Raw genomic sequence first — 19,327 nt, 5'->3', positions numbered from 1 at the left:
CACCAGTTAATGAACTGAACATTACAGTCTCAAATGAGAAGCGTTCACATGCAGGTTTGTACAAATACTGAATCGCCAGAATTTAACCAGTGAAGTCTGAAGGAGTAAATAGTGAGCGAAAATATTCTCAAGATTAATCAGGTCAAAATACTGTGTTTTAATCTTGGTTCTCTTATGTCATTGTGTATTCTAATGTCTTGACAGCTAAAAATGTAGAACGACAAATTTCTTTTTCTGGAGTTGCAGATGTAGCTGAATAAATACAACAGGGGAAATGAATGGTAGCTCAGTGACAGCTAAATACTCAGCATTTCTGTGGCTTACAAACAAAAGTGTATATGGCACAATTCTTAACATAGGAAACAGAACTGCCTCAATCAGATCAGTGAAGACAAGCTTGCGTCTCGGCTAAGAATACAACAAGAAAACCATGCAGAGGCAAAATTGCAGTGGTAATTAAGTGGCTTTTTCTGTGTCATTTTTGCACCCGCAGAAACTGTCCATAAAATTCAAACATAAAATATAATGATTTCATATTGAGATAAAGAAAACGAACACAAATAACTTTATATGCTGGTAATAGGTGCAAATTCGGCAAATCCACAAGAGAGACAAAACCTCGAAGTAAAACAAACGATAAAACCAAATCTGCAAGGTGAGCTCCTTCAACAAAAGTTCACTAGAAAAACAAATCATCCTAAATAATTCTCTTCATGCTTCTACACAAAAAAGCAGCGACATAAACAGTCTCTTGTCTGTCCGTGGTCCTCTGTTTGCCTCTCGTTTGTTCGTTTGTTTGTTTTTTTTAATCTTATTTATTTTTTTATTTTTTTTACATGACCCGCTCAGCTTTTCTCTTGAATTCTCCTCCCGCCTCCGGCATCCTCTCCATCTTTTTCCACCTATGGCTTCTTGCACTTGCCTTTCTTCTCGCGCTGCTGGAACTTCCTGAGCCTGCGCGCCCACGTGTCCCTCCACTGGATAACCAGGCTGCCTTTGTCCGCCACCACTCCGCTCTGCCCGGGGGAGTCCTCGTCATTCCCCAGCAGCAGGTACTTCTTCCCGGGCTTGATCTTGGGACACTTGCAGGCCACGTCTTTGGCGCGGACCCACAGGAACTGGTCCCCGCGGCGGATGCGGCTCTCGCCCTGCTTGTAGACGGAGATGATGTTGACGGTGAACTTCCACCACTCCCCCGCCTTGTCCGCCTTCAGGATGTGCACCTGGACAGCTGCAGAACGGGGAGCAAAAGGGACGACACATTACCAATTGATGTGAGGTTTCTTACATACCAATAACATGGAGTTCTGCAGCCATGCTAGCTGCTTCGTGAGGCTGCAATTAAGCACAGGAACAGCTAAATGCTAACAAAACAAAAACTGTCAAACTGCTGGTGGCCAGAGGAAAAGTCAGTGGATCACTGAAGTCAGTAGGATTCATCCTCTGGGGGCCATAAATGTCTATACAATATTTAATGTGAATCCATCCAATAGTGATTGACATATTTTGATCTGAACAAAGCCTCTAAACATCTGGAGTGTGTCCACAACTTCCTGCTTCGTGCTGCGCATTTACCTTTTCATTTCTTTCCATGCTCACCAGGCAAAAAAAAGGTTTCCCATTTTAACAGCTTCTAGTCCACCAAATTTTCTCTGTCATTGGATATTTATTGAGGTAATTAAATAAAATACCGTAGGTCAACTAACCACCAGCCTCCCGCATGAAGATATGCAGCTATTTTTATTAATTTAATGAAAACTTTGCTCTGTGCTTCAGTTTGCTGCCTCAGCTTCTCACTGAAGAGTCATCACCACATTCAAAGACCTCTGTCACAGTGGAAGGAGAGGCTCTTTTTTCCTCCAAGCACACTGGCTCTTTTTCCAACTGTGGCCATTATTCAAACATCAGCACACTTTGTCCTCGGCAACCACGAGCACAGAGCAGGCAGCTGAAATCACATCAGTGAGTGCTGACCCACGCCGCAGCAAAGAGGGATCATGTCACAGTGTCCAGAGCTCTGACACCTTCTGAAGCAAAATAGCTTAGTGAAGTACTTCCAAAGATTTGTTGAAACAATTTTTGGGGGGTGAGCGATCCTAGGGATTGGTATTGGGGGCAGATCTGGGCATATTTTAATTGATAGGTATTGGCTAAAACAATGCTGATCAAAATCCAAACCTGTCTTTACTGAACTATACTGTGCTTTGTCCAGCTAAACTAAAGCTACACCACGACCTGAGATCATTTGAAAGGGAATAACCTCCTTTCTGTAACACCGCTGTACACCCAGAGTGGGCTGTGTGTTCTTGCAGATCACATCACGTCAGTTTCCCAGCTAAACGTTCATTCATATCAGATCAATACTTAAAGCTCACAAACTATTTTTGAACCTGGAACTCATGAAAAATAAGGTGTGTGAGATTTAGCAGAATACAGCTGATTTCAGCACGTCAGATACGCATGCAATCAACATTTACGTAAATAATATTGGGGGAATTGGATCAAAAAGAGAATTGATGGTTTTTTCCCATGTTTGACAGTAATAAACACAGTATGAAGACTTTAGGGAGCATCCATGTAGGTGTGGCCATCAATCATCAAGTCATCAGTTTAGTGTCAACTGCTGGTAAGAATCAACTGAAATTCTAAAGGGCAAGTAATGACCACTGAATAACCGTGGTAAACCTCAGTAAACCATGGTAAACTTTGGGAAAAAACATGGTTAACCTTGGGAAAACCTTGGTAAACCTTGGTTAACCTTGGGAAAACCATTGTAAACCTTGGTAAACCTTGATAAACCATGGTAAACCTTGGTAACTGGGCACCGTGGATCCCAATAAACTACACTTGTGGTATAAATTCTGTTTAAATCCTGAGTGGAAAAGGCTGGTCCATGCTTGTCCAGCTATGATTTACAGCTCGTCATGCATTATGTCCATTACTACTGACAGAGCAGTGTGATTTGTAATGTGATTAGGAGGCAGGGAAGGGCCATTAGAGACTTCAGCTGGAAAGACGTTCAGTGATATCACATGATGAATCAAATGGTATGGCCCTCAGAGAGCGAGAGGGAGGAAAGAGAGAGCTGCCTCTCGTGGATCGAGCCCAGCATGTATCAATATGTATTATATTGACCAGATCGCTATTCGGTTCCATTATACTTCTGTTCTTACGGAACAGCTTTTGAAATGAGGCGCTGTGTTCCAGGGTCACTGGATTCACCTTCGGTGTGGAGCTAATGGAGCTGAACACCATGGCAGTATTAAGAGTACAGCCTGTATTCAGGGCAGGTCTTTATCCATGTGTGATTACCGCCTCGGGAGTCACACTTAATGGATGGTGAAGATTTAAAACTGGCTGAAGTGAAACAGAAAACACATCTGTTTCAAGGTTATCTTCTAGTTTCCAATACTCTCGTATTTATGCTGCATGCAGGGTCAGTTCGAAGTCTGGTGAGGCTTCCGAGGACTGACGTGTGAGATGTTGTGACAGCAGTTGCGAATGTGTTTTTCTTTCTTTGCACACTGGGGTTTTCCCAGTGTGTGTTAAAAGTCTGAAAAAGTCCACTCTGAATTCCTGTTAAAATTCTCTTTCAGCAATATCCTCAATGTGTGAAATGTAGGAGTCTCCTCCATTATAAAACAGCCATGCAGGTTTATGTTATGGCCTCCAGTTTTAGTTGGCTGTTTGCAACAGCTCAAAATACTACGCTACCCATGAGCCATTTCAGCTGCAGACAGTTTGTGCGTAAGCTTCATTGATTGGACTGGATATTTATTTAATATACTTTCCTCAAAGAGCCAAGTATTTTCAAACCCAGTTCTTCTTCAACCAGGGATCCAGCTGTGAGTCGCCTTTGTCAATGCACAAAACATTTACTTCTGGAACCAGCGGCACCCAAAATACCTCCTCCCACTTAGCAACTCTATTGGGCCGCCGTTTGCTTTGCACTTTGTCATCTTACTTCTGCCCATGTTTGGAGATCATTTTAACGCCCCCGTGTCAATAGGGGTTCAGTGTCTGATCTGACGTGACCCGATGGTACCCTCAGCGCCACCTTGCACCTACCAGCTGCCACCAGGTGCTGTTCCCTCTGTTTGACTTCAGTCAACAATCGCTGTACACTGAAGCGCCTTGAGTGGCTATACCAGGGATTTTCCCCCTCCCTGCGCCCCGCTCCCTCCTCTGATTCTTTATGTGTGTCTGTATATCGACCACAGAAGCTTGTAGCATCGCTTCCCTACGCAGCATGGAGCCCCGCTCCCCTGCTGCTCTTTTCAAAACAGTCCAAAGCTACAGCTCGCCCAACTTATCCTGTAGATTAACTTGGTGTTTGACTTTTCGATCAGCTTCACTGAGCTCATTCCTTGTAAACACTGTACGGGGATCTTGTTCTGGTCTGTTAGGAATCTTGAACGTTCTGTTGCAAGCTAAGGATGGATATGACAAGGAGCTTAATAGCTCTCATGTACGCCGCCAGCACAAAGCCCCCCTGGTGAAGGCAAGGCGAGAAGAAAGTGGATTACACAGAGGATGATGTGGCATGTAAAACTAATGGTGGACAGATGGATTAAATGAAATGTTTTCACAGTAACCTGATTATAAAAAGAAAAACTTTAAAAAGCTAAAGGGGCAAACATAGTGTTTATCTGGTGTTCTGTTATATATGAAGACATTAAATCTGACATTATACCGTCCACGTGTTGACCTGATCAGTTCTACACCATTTTTAAAAAGGCAATGTCAAAAAAACCCTCTCTACTGTAATTCCACTGCAACCCCCCCAAACACACACACACATATACCCTGCATTAACCCACAAAAACCTTGGTGTAAAAGAGGAGCTTCCATTTGTCTCCTGCTCGGTGGTATCTCAGCCATCAGTACCAGCAGCTTCCCTACACTTCACACACACTCATAACACATGCAAAATCTGTGGGGAGGCTCTCCTGGCTTCGCTCTGGGGAGCGTACGTACATGAGGGTACTCAGTAAATGTGTCGAGTGATGGTTTCTCCAGCAGGACATCCTCATGTCTCTTTTTACCTAATGGCTGCTGCCTGCTGTTATCATTCCGGTGTTGCATAAATGTTCGACTGATAAAATAAAATCGAACCCGATGCAGAACGGTCGGCAACGTTGTCTGCTGCTTGGCCAAAGCAAAGCTGACACATTCATGCGTGAGCTGATACATGTTTCAGAGGCGCGGCTCTTCTCACGACATCAGCAGCAAGGTAGGCGCTGGTGGAAGAGGAGGTGTCGATAAGCTTGACCCCCTAACTCCCCCAAATCCCTGCAGAACAAAGCCCGGGGCCTGTCCGTCAAGCTGCTGAGGTATGCCGCAGGATGCCGCCGCTTGGCTGACCGGTTCAGCAGCCTGACTTCAATCAGGGGAGGGGACAGAGGGAGGGGAAGAGGGGAGAGGTCATACGTCTTATCCACACCTTGAATGGCGTGGCGGACGGACGGTCACAGGAATGCAGCGAGAAGCGCTGCGGTTGTGGGGGAAGTGGGCTGCCTTAATGAGGAGAGCACCCACTGTCCGTCACACTGTCTTTGCTTTATCCACCCGGGTCTTAAATGCCTGCTCAGAAAAAACCCTCCCCACACACACACACACACACACCTCTGCCTAATTCTTTATCCCGCCCTTTCTCTCCTTCTATTTGTCTGCTTCTCTCTTCCTTCTTGAAGATCTGCTGTCTTCTGTTTGATCCTTTGTCTCTGACCTCAGAAAGCTGGAGTAAGCCATCAGTAAAATGCCTCCCCTGTAAACTATAGCAACTCCCCAGCAACGTGCTGGACTGGGATGTATGGGATAAGACGGATTCTGGATCCAGGACTTGGCACCAAAAGAGTAAACATGCATATCTCAATTTTAGCACAGTCTGAAAGTGCGTTGCACAGGGATTGTGCCGATCTCGAAAAGGTTTGACACACGTTATTTAATTGTTGCTCACCTTCAGCATAAGAAACGTTTTCATCCAGAGCCAAGTCAGTGAGAAAGTGATCTGTGTCTCCTTTTTTTAAGCTTCCCTGAAGAAATGAACGTCAATCCAAGTCATTAAATGGATCGTGTGTCGACTCACCGTAATCTTTCTTGCAGTACTTCTTCATGTTGATCTTCAGTTTGCCTTTAGACGCCTTGCAATAAGAATCGCAGTCTGCGGAGAAAGAAGAGAGGAAATACAGTTAGGATGCTAGAGGGAGAAAACTTTTTAGTGAAGGGAACAGAAAGGGTTTTGTTAATTTGTTAAGATTTCATTTTTGGGGGGTTAAAAACCATCTCACATGAATTCATTATCAGGTTATTAATCCACAACATGCATGACTAAATGAAAATAATAATAATAATAAATCAATTGAATTGTTCTCAGGATTGTGCCAAATCAATTTTGGTCAAAAAATACTTTAATGTAAATTTATTATTCAGTTTAATTATTTTTGAAATTCCTTTTTTTGGAAATCATTTCTCCTACATATCCAATTGCTGAAATAATTAATAAGAATAATGACCATGATTATAACATGAAGACCACATGCCCTCTCACAAAAACACAACCAAAAAACAAATCAAGAAAATATCCCCTTCAATAGTAAGAAAAACATTTACAAAATAAAATGTTTCTTATTTTTTATCTAGAAAGATGGCTGTAAACTGTTATTTATACACACTAAAGATGATCGTCATTAAAAAACAAATCCACCTGAACCTTTTCTACCAGACTGGCGTGTATGAAACATGTTCCTCTGTTGGACCAACATTTACAACAAAGGCAGAGTTTTAACAAATCGTACAGGTCTGAAAGTCCTTTACAAGAATTGTTTTCACGTTCTATTTCTGTCCTTCTATACGTTTTTGGGACTGGAACCAGACACAACCAGCACAAACACACATCTGCCTGTTGGGTCCTGTCACTTACAAAGAGAAAAAGCTTTCCTGAAAACACCTTTAGAGAAAAAATAATAATGTCAACACCTCTGGCAGCAGTTCTCTGGGCTGACTGACACACATCTGTCTGGTTTGATTGTGTTGTCTAACGGGACAGCTGTGGGGCCACCGCTGGAATTGTTCAGAGGTGCATGTTTGGGTTGTGGTGGAGGCAGTTTACCCTCCACCTCCTACAACCTCCGTGTGTGACGGTGAGGACCTCTGAATGGAGCTGATGGTACCAGCAGCGGTTTAGGAGGAATACAAATGACCACTGCCATCTACCCGCTCGCTGCCTGTCAGACTGTGGGAATGAGTCAGGCCTGTGCAGACCACCCTCCACCCACTTCAACCCCCACCTCCCTCCAAATCTCACCTCGCTTGTCACCTCAGCCCCCGACCTCCCGAAAAAAAATAACCCCGGGATCACTTCAAGGCCCCACCGAGGATCATGTCAAGCTTTTGCATTTACTGCAGTGTGGACGGGGGGGAAAGAGCGCTGTGGGCTGGCAGCTATTTGAGGGAGTGGGAGGTGGGGGTGTGAAGGGGGTCAATGCCACACAAAGGGAGGTCAGGAAGGGAAAATTAGCCATCCATGAAGCGTTAGGCAGAGGACCCCTTTTTTGAAGGGAAGGGGAGGGGGGTGGCGTCCACTCTGGGAGCCGTGAACAAATAAATACCTCATGCAGGCAGAGGGGTCACCCAAATCGCCTCACAGCTCTCTGCAGTGGAGAAGCTCTCTCTCTACACACACACACACACACACACACACACACAAGCTCAAGTGTGCATGTACACAATCTTTGAGGTAGATGAGTATTTAAAGGTGATTCAGCTCGTTTTATCATCTGCCTGCTTAAACACATTCTCTACACAAAATCTTATCGAACCAAATTAAAGTTTGTATATTCCGCGTGTGGTGGAGGTGAGGGGACATTTGAAAATCTACCCTGATTGAAACTGGAGAAAAGATAAGCCTTCCAATGACGGTATACTGCGTGGACAGAAATGCAGCCAGTGACAGCTCTGTTTTGCAGACTGTAAATATATAAGTGCGTTTACATTCAGGGGAACATATTTCTCTTTTGTTGAGGGCCGACCACATGCATTGCAGATTATAACTAACCCTCCTCCTTGTCCAAATAGATCCATGAGGATATGTATGCCATCAGTTTTTATGATAGATTACCAGGAGGTGAAGGAGGCAAGAGTGTAGCCCTCCCTCCACCTTGCTGGCCCCCAGAAATCCAGAGAGCGCATAGCTTCAGTGATTGCCCCATGCTACGCTGTCACGCTGCCAGACACTTACAGTGCCGGCCAGCATAATGTGACGTGAGGCCATATCATGGAAAAAAAAAAGAAAGAAAGTGTTTTCCCTTTTTTCTGCTCCTTAAGCGCTCTCTCAACTGGCATGAATTGGATCCAGAGTACTGATTTGGTTTACACTTTAGTGCTGCAAGTTCTAATGAGTGCAGTAAAAGGAAAGAGGGAAGGAAGGAGGGAGCAAGAGATGGATGGACAGCGAGTGGTGGTGCTGGAGGAGAGTGATGGGGTGGTGGAAGAAGGATTGGAGCTTTCAGGCTGCCTGAATATGAACAAACTTCATTGTTGTGAGCAGAACTTTGCTCCATGCCTTTACTCTCCTTTATACTCTGTTTGAATGAGGTTGCCCGGGGAACACCACGACAAGCAAAAATGCAGGGAAGGAGGCGGGAGAATGGATACTGGTGGAGAGTGAAGGGGTGGAGAGGTTGACAGAAAAAAAAAGAAGACAGGAGTGAAGTTCATCAGGGGGGTGGGAAGAAGAAGAAGAAGAAGAAGAAGAAGAAGAAGAAGAAGAAGAGGAGGAGGGCCGGGATTTTAAGTGAAACCCCCAAATCAGCAAAAAGCCCCAAACTGGTTGCCTCACTAGCTGGGCAGCAACGCCACAAAGCTGCAGCCGGTGGCACTAAATAGAGAGAGTAACAAAAATAGGCAAAGTAAATGAAACAGAGGAGTCTATATGAGCTGCACCTGATTACCATGTAAATGATCGAAGGGGGAGCTGTGGAAAGGAAGCTTTGTTTTCTCATAACCCCCCTTGATGCCATCATGATACTTCCCTTTGATAGCCTTTCGTTCCCCATTAGTGTACCCCTGAGACACAGCTCCGGGCCCCGCTGAGAGCACCCCGAGATCCCCATTTAGGGCCAGGCAGTCCCCTACCGTGAGGACAAATGTTCCCTTTGTGCGTGCGTTACAAGCAAGGGAAGCGGGAGCGGTCCTGTCGCACCGAGCGAAAATGTGCTCCGGGTGTTCTGAGCAGATGTAGTTACTACGCCGCTTTGTTTCCTGCCTTTCAGAGCTCAGAGGAGTGCGTAACTGAGAGGTGGACCTTTGCCCCTTCTATCAAAGTGCTGTACAGCCCTCTAAGCTAATCGTTTTCATTTGGGATGCTTCTTAGTAAAGCCACTTTGGCAGAATGCAGCACTGTACGGTTCTGTGTGCCTGAGCCGAAGCTTTACAGCGGCCATAGATGAAAGCCAAACCGTGCCTGAGTAAATATTTATACAAAAACTCATCATTTTACTGTTAGGAAGCCTCCTCCTCCTCCCTTTCCTTGCGTTTCCATGTGATTTCCCTCTGTCCCTTTGTGTCATGTTAGTTTCTCCGTGTGTATGTGTGTCTGGACTGCAATCACGTCTCACCTACACCTGCTCCCAGCACCAATCAGTCACCACAGCTGCAGCCAATCCACAATCACCAGCCACGGGATAAAAACCCGGCTCTCCTCACCAGTCTTTGCCAGGTTGTTGTGCTCACTAGACTGGTAACAAGTCTCTACTTAGCTCTCCCTGTGCTTTTGTTTTTTGCTGTCGTTTGTTTGCCTTGCCTGTATCTGAGTCACTTAGTCTGTTCTCCTTATATGGCGCCTGCCCAGCTCCCGTCCACCACCTGAAAACCTCAACCTAGGACTCATGAATCAACACGGATCGTCTCCCAGTGATCAGTATTCCCTTTTGTGAAAATAAACCCTCTCATTCAAACCATCTGTATTTCCGTGTCCTGCATTTGGAGCTAACACATTTCCTCAGCCCTTAACATGAACAGCGATGACCACAGTGAAATGATGAGTGACAGCTACCGGGGCTAGCTGAAGCCAATGTGATCTGATTTGTTTACCACTCCAAAGCAAATGCATATTACACTCGTTTCTTCTATATCTAGGCAAAAAAATAGTTTCTATTATATTTATCAACATAAATATATTTATATTTAGGCCATTTATTATATTTATCATTTATCAAGGCCCATGCAATACCCTTATTTGCATTGCATTCCTTGTTTTGGCTTTAAATCACCCATTGAAATTTCTGGAATTTCACACGCATCCACCAACGCAGCCCCCTGCGTCACTTTAATGCAGGGCTATTTTTGGTCTGAATTCCCAATTAAGACATCTTGACTCCTTGCAGGCCAGATGTAGGTCCTGTTATCACACTTGGCACGAGAATCATCGTGGGCAGCAGAGGGCAGAAGAAAGTAAAAGTAACACTATTGCCAGACAAGAATGACAACATTGGATGATTTTGCATAACGCACTGACTTCATTTCTTCATCTGTGCAGGGCGAGCACTGTTATTGTTACTGAAGGATTAAAAAAAAGAGGAATAAATGGATATGGATGCAATTACAAGAGGTACAGCACCTGTCTGGGATCAGATCATTCAGGCCAGATTCAGAGCTGCTGAGGGAGGTGTATGACCGCATAAACAGTCTGGTCCAATGTGAAAAAATACACCCCTGACCACACAGAGAAGTTTGCAGCACAAAGCATTATCATTACACAACACACCCCAATTACAGCTGATTTTACAACACTAAAAAGACACTGAAGGTCCACGCTTCAACGCAACTGAAATCTGATCACAAGTGGTCAAAGCCAGGTGTGGACAGCAATCTGTATCAACTAGATCCAGACACGAGATATTAGCCACAGAGGCAGGGGGGTATCAGAGGCGGCAGAGCAGCGAGACAAGGAGGTGCAAATGACGGCCCAGGATGAGGGCTTTCTCCCTCAACCAGACTGATTGAGAAACAAATTGCGGCAAATAAAGCATGTAATTAGATTATGGAGCCCAGTGTGCTGCCCTGCTCTCGCACCAGAGCCGTGAGTTTGGATCCTGTCCAGCAACGATGGAGAGAGAAAGGAAGAGAGAGGGAGGAGTCCCCCCGCTGCTCCTCTCATTGTGTCCCATCACAGAGTAAAAGGTGGATTGTCTTCGGCAGACAACAGCCAGTGAAGAGGCTGCTCGGGGTTCTTGACCTGATTCGAGATTTTGCTTCTCGGGTGGCGTGCAATCAGTTCTGATGAGCTGGGTCGTCCTCTGTTACTGTAGCTGATGAGATTCAGATGAGTCAGCGGGGACTCCGGTTGGTTATCGCCCAAAGCATACACACGGAGAGAGGAAACAACCCTGCCAAGGTTTTCATGTCATTAAAAGCGGTTTTGGGCACTGAAAAGCAAATTGCATGCGAAGGCTTCATATTGATAATGACTGTTTGATACTGTGCCGTTCTATTTTTGGCCTCCTTTATTGCAAAATGCCTTTTAAGCATTATTTCGCCTTTCGTTCTATTTTTCATACAATTAGCTGGAGTTATCCAGCGCTGATCTGCCTGTAAAGCACGGTGGAGTCGGCGGGTGCTGGACAGGGCGTGTGAAGCAAGACTCATGTCCAAAAAATCCAAGGAGGGGTCCGCCACAGATTCTGATCGCTTCCAGCCTCGGACAAGAAACGCACACACACACACGTACAACTGAACCTCGTTACCCTTATGAGCCTCATCATCGTCACTGCAACTCTCCCTCTCCTCATCATCATTTGTTACTTTCACATCCTGTGTATCCTGACAGGCCCGGGCGGCCATCACAGGTCATCAGCGGTTAATCTCCTCCACATTGCGTTGCTGCGCAGACGTCTCTGTCACGACCCGTGGGAGTGGCGACTCACACCATCCGTGACCTACCAGCACAATGTGTGTTTTGTCTGGGCCACACCATCGGAGGTATTCTCCATGCATTCCAGCCCTCCGTGTGGTCGAGAGGGGGAGAGCCCCTGCTGCAGGAGACAAATTAATATCCACTCCATTTTCCCCTCATCCCCCCACCCCTCGTTCAACTGAGGCGCAACAAGGCACCTGCCTCACAGCTGTCAGCCCAACACCCCCCTGGTATCACACACACACACACACACACACACAAACTGGTGTTTTCCACATTTATTTCTAAGTAAACTGCATCTTAATTAATCCTCAAATCCGTCCTAATTTCCTCAGCATCTTCCCATTTTTCCCCTCAAAATTGTTTTCTCCCCCCTTCCATCCTCTCACTCTTCTGTACGTTTTTCATTTCTCTTTTCATGATTTGCTTTTTCTCTTTCTCCTCCACCATTCCCTTCACCAAATGTTTTCCCATAACCCACTTTACTACAACAACAGCAACAATAATATTAACGTGGTAATGTTCAAACATGCATTTACTGCTTGTAGGTGCAGGTGCTGTTTTTGGGGTAGAAAACAGGTCGATGCTCTGATAAAATCACCACATCTGTTTGCAATCACACATTAGGTGATATCATAGCGGCTCAAATACCTCAAAGGCCGAGCAAGAGGTGCGTTGGCTCTGCGGCCTTCTGAGGAGACTCAAATGGGAATGTATGCATCCTCTGCGAGGGTGCCCGGGTGGTCCAGTGGGTCCCTGTGCTATTCATGATTCTGACACGGCCGATCAAGGTGCTCCGCTTTGCAATCTGCTTGATTTCAACCTCTCTGGGCTGAACAGTCTCGAGGCTGTCGAGAGGGAGCTCTCTCTGTGAGTGAATTAAATATAAAGCAACACGGCCTGAGTCGTTGAGTCTTCTTCAGGATGTGTCTAATTAGAGGATTGTCACGTTTTAACCAATAGGATTATTAGCCTTAAACCAGGATGAGGCTACAGGTAAGGATTTTACATGAAAACGGTGAATAGGAGGGAGCGGTGAGAGTATCATCCAAAACACGTTTTCCTTTCAGTGTTGGGATACTAAAAGAGAAAAGCAATAAACATGCTGATCAAATTTATTTAAGTAATACAGGCCATTCTCTGTTATCCAGCGATCCCTCAGTGAGGTGAGGAAAATTTCCTACACCCCAAAAAGTGGACACATTCCTGACGAGGGGGCCCAGAGGAACTCCAGATATTCCAGCTCGGCACCACCCACAGTGTTGCGTGAAGACAAAGCGTGAAACAGAGGGAGACGGCGGAAGTAGAGGAGAGCGAAAAGAGACTGAAAGAGAAAAGAAAAGAGGTGGAGGAGGTTTGGGGACCGGCGGTATCCCGACTGTGCTGTCAATCGAAGCTGTCCGGGGAACGTTTGGGACCTCAGAGGGCCAAACAACAGCTGCAGGAGCCTCTTGCACACACATATACCTTGGGCCTCCTGCAAACTTCATGGTTGAGATGGAGCAAACATGCAGTGCCAGATGACTCAATTCTTTCCACCATGAGGCCAAAAGATAAAATGCAGAACTTATTCCAGCTGGGTTTGTACAGGTATGCTTATTAAGCACAAGGTGCACGCTTTTGTGCTTCACATTGGTGGAATTTATGCTGTGAATTCTGTAACCGCATTTGAATAATATAATATAATTCAACTAAAAACAGCTACAGCAACCACTAACATTCAGCCACTAAATAAGTTCAAGTGGTCACGATGCATTAAGCTTCAAACAAATCAGAGGTTAGCGAGAAAACACTATCGAATCCTACGCTGAATGACGAGATCCAGGTCCCTCTATCAGTCCTTCCCTCACTTCGCCGCATCAGGCTGGGAAAGAGGGAGCTTGGAGAGATGAAACATCATCAAATCAAACAAACTGCCAGGCCCCCGTGCTGTACGCCAGACCAACACCCCACTGTGCCGCAGTTAGACTGATTAATTGTGAAAGTGTGAGAGATTAAAGGAGGCACATCCCAGGGTTGCTGCTAATGGATTTAATATTCATGAACCCATAATAAGGAGGGGGAAGGCATGAGGGATCCAATTTATCCAGCAGGCTGTTTTTTACACTGGTGGAAAAATATTGCGGCGAGGCGCGGGACTGTTGAGAAAATCCCACATCCGTTTATACTTTTTCTTTATTTTATCTAGTGCGGACGTGTGCTGGAGGTACATATGAGAAAAAGTCAAGTACATGTTCAGTGGTACTCACCTGATGGCTCCTCCGTGCTGCTGGATGGGGTTGTAGGAGGTACAACTGGAATCTCTACTCCCAGAGAAAACATGACATAAACACAAAGAGAGATCAGTTTCATTCTTCTGTGAATCCACACACACATGCATTATTTGTCTCTGTGTGCATGTATGTTGGCACAGTGTGCAAAGGTGCATATGTGATAAGAAAGAATAAAGGCAAAACAGGTCAAAGAAATGAAAATGTATCAGTGTTACGGGCATGAGTTGCTCAAAGCCCTGTGATTAATTTTCAACAGACAAGCAGATTTATTAAAAAGCAGTCTGACAGGGAAGATTGTGTCTTTTTTTCTTCTTTACTGACATGGAAATATATATCTGACAGATTAGATGAAAGTGTGACGTGTCGTGCACCGGTGGCTCGGGGGTTTAAGACGCTAACCGTGACGTTGCAACATCTCTAATTCATGTTGTTTTCTCTGTGTCAGCTTTCTTCTGTCTGCTCTCATAATAAAAAATGCTTCATTTATCGTAGTCGTTTGTACAACCCCGATTCCAAAAAAGTTGAGACGCTGTATAAAATGTCAATAAACACAGAATGCAATCATTTGCAAACAAACTGTTTTCACATACAACAGTTTGGCGTCCCCGAGCTCATACGGTAATCTCTGTTATACAATCATGTGTTCACAAAGTGGTGAACCTCGCTCCATCCTCGCTTGTGAGCGACTGAGCCTTTCCAGGATGCTCCTTTCATACCCAATCATGATACTATCACCTGCTACCAATCAACCTGTTTACCTGTGGAATGATCCAAACAGGTGTTTTTGGAGCGTTTCCCATCTTTCCCAGTCTTTTGTTGCTCCTTGTTTGAAACGTGAAATTCAGAATAAGCAGATATTTACAAAAATCAATTAAGCTAATGAAGCAAAATATTAAATATATTGTGTTTGTGCTGTTTTCAATCGAATGAATGTCAAAAAAATGATGACATTCTGTTTTATTTTTTTCCACAGCGTCCCAACCGTTTTGGAATCAGGGTTGTATGATCTGGAGGTCAAACAGTGAAATGTGTGCAAAGCTTTTATTTTCTCTTCTATTGAATATTGAATCTTCCTCAGTAAACCTGAAGCCTTTCTTTCACACCTGACCAATAAAACTTTCTTCCTGCATTCTACAAACCAATCAGATGTTGCATGTTCATTTCAAAGTATCATTTTGAAATAACTGGGGGTTACGGCACCGACCATAAACTGCAACGTCTCTGGTTCAGGTCCGGTTCAGGGCCTTTATTGCACGTCTCTCTCTGTGGACCCTGATTTTGTTTCATGTCTCAGATGTTGAGAAGGACCTGCTGGCTCTTCATCACGACCAGCTGGACCCTGTTCAACGCCTTAATGAAGTCTACTCTCCAATTCTCTTTTCTATTGTTATCTTGATTCATGAAACATATTGTTAACCTTTTAATCAATCTTTTATCATTGGGTAGCTATTTCTCTCTTTCATCTTCCTCCCTCGCAGCCTGCTGCGGTGGAGCAGCATGGCTGTCCAAAGACTTGATTCTCTCAGCCCTCCTTCACACTCTGTTGCCGGTGGGTAGGAAGTTGACACTCGGAGAAACCATGCATGAAGAACGACCCTCTTATCTCCAAAGGAGCAGGATGGCAACCGAAGATACAAAACTCACAAAATGCCTCTTTGTTATTGTGGGCAGGAGGGAGAGGAGGGGCCTCATCAAAAAGTCTGTACAGAGGGAATACGAGGACAAAAAAAAAACAAAAAACGGCAGAGACGTATCAAAGACACATGCAAAGGAAGAGGTGCACAACAGTGGTGGTGTGAGCTGTGCAAAGGTGAAGGCTCTGCCTATGAGCGGAGAGAGAAAGAATCAAGTAAAATCAGATTCCCTCTGCTGAGACTGAGCAAAGCTGCCTCCTACCCTCTGAATGTTCACAACATTTATGTCTATTGTACAGCATAAATCAGAATCTGTGGAACGACGCGACACGCCTGTTGTTGACTTCTGGACATAATGGGGCCTTCTCCCATGACGGATTGGTCTATATAATGACAAGAAAAACAACTGCTGCCAAAACTATGGCGCCTGAAGCCCAGAGGTCCCCTCGCCGATGCCGTTGTTGATCAGGAATCTTCCATCAGTATTCAGCCGCCGCCGCGCGTGCCAGTTTAAATAATGAGCCTGTTTCTCATAATCGACTCGCCTGGATTTACGGCTGACTGCGCTGGAAGGTGCACACCAAGTCAAAGATATAACATGACTCTCTATTAAAATGGAAGTTGGCAGGCGCTATCACTGAATCTTGAACAGAGGGCTGGTAAAGTTTCAGCGAGATTCCATAGCGGTGATCAGAGGGCGACCTTATTTTCCACCTCACGGGGATTGCCGCAGGTTTGACACCTCGGCTCTTACTTGACATTCCCAGGAATCCAAGATGTCTGATAAGCTTGTTTAATTGATTCCTTCATAGGACCTCAGCCATGCATATCCAGGTTTACTCCTCACAAGCTTTTAATTCCTGGTATCTAATTATAATGGCAACAGCACTAATTAAAACGTGTTTTCACAGCGAGACAAATGAGCCAAAAAATCCACAAACTGTCATCCACGATGCAGCTTTAAGCCTTCGACCTCAGGCCTTCCCGAAGGCGAGACTATGTTTTTTCACCATTTTGACTGTGATACAAGGCCACATTTTGGCTTATAAACGGTCACTGGATGCTGAGAACAAGATTGATTTTGTAATTCAGCCCAAAGCTTTCTTTTTATCTGAGACACTCGGGGGCTCGGAGATGCTGGTGTTAACAGCTCTCGCTCTTTACTCAGATTTATGGAGGCCGAGAAGCCGAGAAGGCTGCGCTGCCGTAACCTTGAGGTTCAGTTTAATGGTGTGTTTACTTAAGCTTGCAGATTTACTGGTCAGAAAACCGGCGGTCGGACGCTCGGCGCTCGTCTGAAGAAGAGGATGAGAGGGTTTAGGCAGTGTGGGAGTGTCTGCTCTTACAGTACGTGTTATGTGTTGGATGTGCACATGGCCGTGTGTCCCTCCCTTTCAGGCCGTGCTGCTGCTACAGTGAGGCAGGTGTGGTAAAGACTGGTTCCACGTACTTATGCAGGGGGCAATGGGCGAGCGGCTCTGCTGGTAGCCTTTAGCACAGCGGTTGCACGTGATACCAGTCACGCCGTCTTTACAGGGACATTGTCCTGTGGTTTGGTTACAGGTTTTGCCAGCGGCACCCACGGGATGGCAATCACATGCTGTGAGGAAACAGAGGAAGAAAGAGAGGCACAGTGAGTGGTCACACACACACACGCATGTGGGGAGATACAAACATATACGACCTATAGAGAGTGCAGGCGGGAGCACGGCAGCAATGACAGCAGTGGTGGCAACAATAATGGGGAGGTGAGAGAGAGGTGGAGGCGTGCACGCAGAGACAGAGCCAGAGCATCACCACAAAAAGGGCAACACGCCCTTTAAGTCTGTAGACATTCCTTCACATTGTGGAGTTCATAGCTAATTTGCTAATTAGCATACCATCACATCTATCAGTGTTAAGAACTGCTTAAGTACATCTGCATAATCTTGAATCACAAATGTGTCTGTGAGTGTGTGTGTGCTCTGCATGCGGGTGTTTGGCCTTGGCATGTGTGTGTGTGTGTGTGAGCGCTCCGTGGGGCCGTAGCTGTGTGTGTGAGGTAAAGAGAAAGGGTTGCGCATGTTTACCAAATGATAAAATAATGGGGGGATAATCCTAATTGCCTGTTTCTGATTTTTGCCGGGCTTTGAACGGCGGCCCAAAACGTCTGTCACACTTCCTCCCGAACTGGGGGGTCTATCGAACACATATGCCCCAGGAATGTAATCATTTTCCAATTGCTCTCCCCGACGCAAAGCCCTTAATTTATTTCACAGCCAAGCCCCTGTCAGGTTCGGGATCGGTGTTGAATAATAGTTGCCTGAGAGTTGCTTCGTTTCATCTATTCCTGGGTTTGAGCAGCAGCGACTCTGGTACGGAGAGGTGGTTGAATTAATGGTCTCCCCCGCAGTCCGTACAGTAAATCCTCACAGTCTAATCCAGACCAGAACAAGTCCTGATAATCCATCAACAATTTCCACTTCTTTTCTCCAAAAAAACCTACAAAGACAAAAAAACGCTGTTTGTCTCCAAACTCTCACCACGACATCCCTCGCCCTCGGAGTGTGATATTTTCTGTTTATTTCCAGACGTGCAGCCTCGGGGGCCGGGCCGGCCCTGCTCACTCGCCGCCCCTCCCTGAGGATTTTTTTTTTCTGCGCTGTGTCACTTGTCACTCTGAAAGCCTTCAAAGGCGAAGCTGAATTATGTACGTCGAGGTTTGTGGGGGTATTTAGTGGTTTGGCCTGTTTTGTTTTGAACCGCGCAGACGCTTCAGACCACAGTGCAAAATTACAGCTTCAAAGCAAGCTGTTCATTTCGGCCCATTGCATCGGAATTAGTGTTTAATGTGTGCAAACGTCAAAACAAGTTTTAATTAATAGTGAAGCTTGTGCAGAGAATGAAAACCTCACAAATTTCTACTGTATATTAATTTAATAGATTCAATAATCTGCCTGCCAGAACAGATGTTATTGGATTGTTTCTACAGCGTCAGATATAGCTGAACATGTTCTTTATCTTTACTTTGACCTAGAGTGGGTGGATGAGAGACGTCCACCCTGCTTTAAAGTGGTAATGTAATATCAAATCTGCTCTCTTTGTCATGGGCCTTGTGGAAACAGCATAGTTGTTGTTTTGTGACATATTTTGACAAGCAAAGTACTGCAAGACGGCTCTCATCTTGGGTGAAGTCTATAATTTTTGGTTTTAGTGAGCCACCTTCTCTCTTCACACACACTCACACACACACACACACACACACACACACTCTCCCTCGCTTTTATCTCTATTGCCTGTTTCCTGTGATTCTGCTTCTGTTGCTGCTGTTATCTGTCCCCCGTGTGTGTGTGTGTGTGTGTGTGTGTGTGTGTGTGTGTGCGCGCGTGTGCGTGTGTGGCGTCTTATCAGCGAGGCCCCCTCAAAAGTGTGTGTATCTATTGGTACCTTTATCAGACCAATCTGTCACCGCTCTCATTGAGGAGGAACAGCACACGCACACACTAACACACACACACACCACCACA

The 19,327-nt window shown here is 45.4% G+C and overlaps 1 protein-coding gene across 1 annotated transcript in view; it reads right to left on the bottom strand.

The window, feature by feature from the left end:
• Positions 1-275: 275 nt before the first annotated feature.
• Positions 276-19,327, bottom strand: part of ntn1a (netrin 1a) — a 56,484-nt gene continuing 37,432 nt past the window's right edge. The window contains exons 3-6 of the mRNA XM_041933884.1: positions 17,272-17,421; positions 14,164-14,217; positions 6,089-6,163; positions 276-1,231 (exon numbers count right to left, since the gene is read on the bottom strand). Of these exons, the coding sequence (XP_041789818.1) occupies positions 903-1,231; positions 6,089-6,163; positions 14,164-14,217; positions 17,272-17,421 (608 nt within the window). The 3' untranslated portion in view covers positions 276-902. The remainder of the gene's footprint in view (positions 1,232-6,088; positions 6,164-14,163; positions 14,218-17,271; positions 17,422-19,327) is intronic.

The sequence above is a fragment of the Chelmon rostratus genome, chromosome 3 (genome assembly GCF_017976325.1).
Source record: "Chelmon rostratus isolate fCheRos1 chromosome 3, fCheRos1.pri, whole genome shotgun sequence".
NCBI classification, from domain to species: Eukaryota; Metazoa; Chordata; class Actinopteri; order Chaetodontiformes; family Chaetodontidae; genus Chelmon; species Chelmon rostratus.
This window is presented reverse-complemented; position numbering and strand designations above follow the sequence as displayed.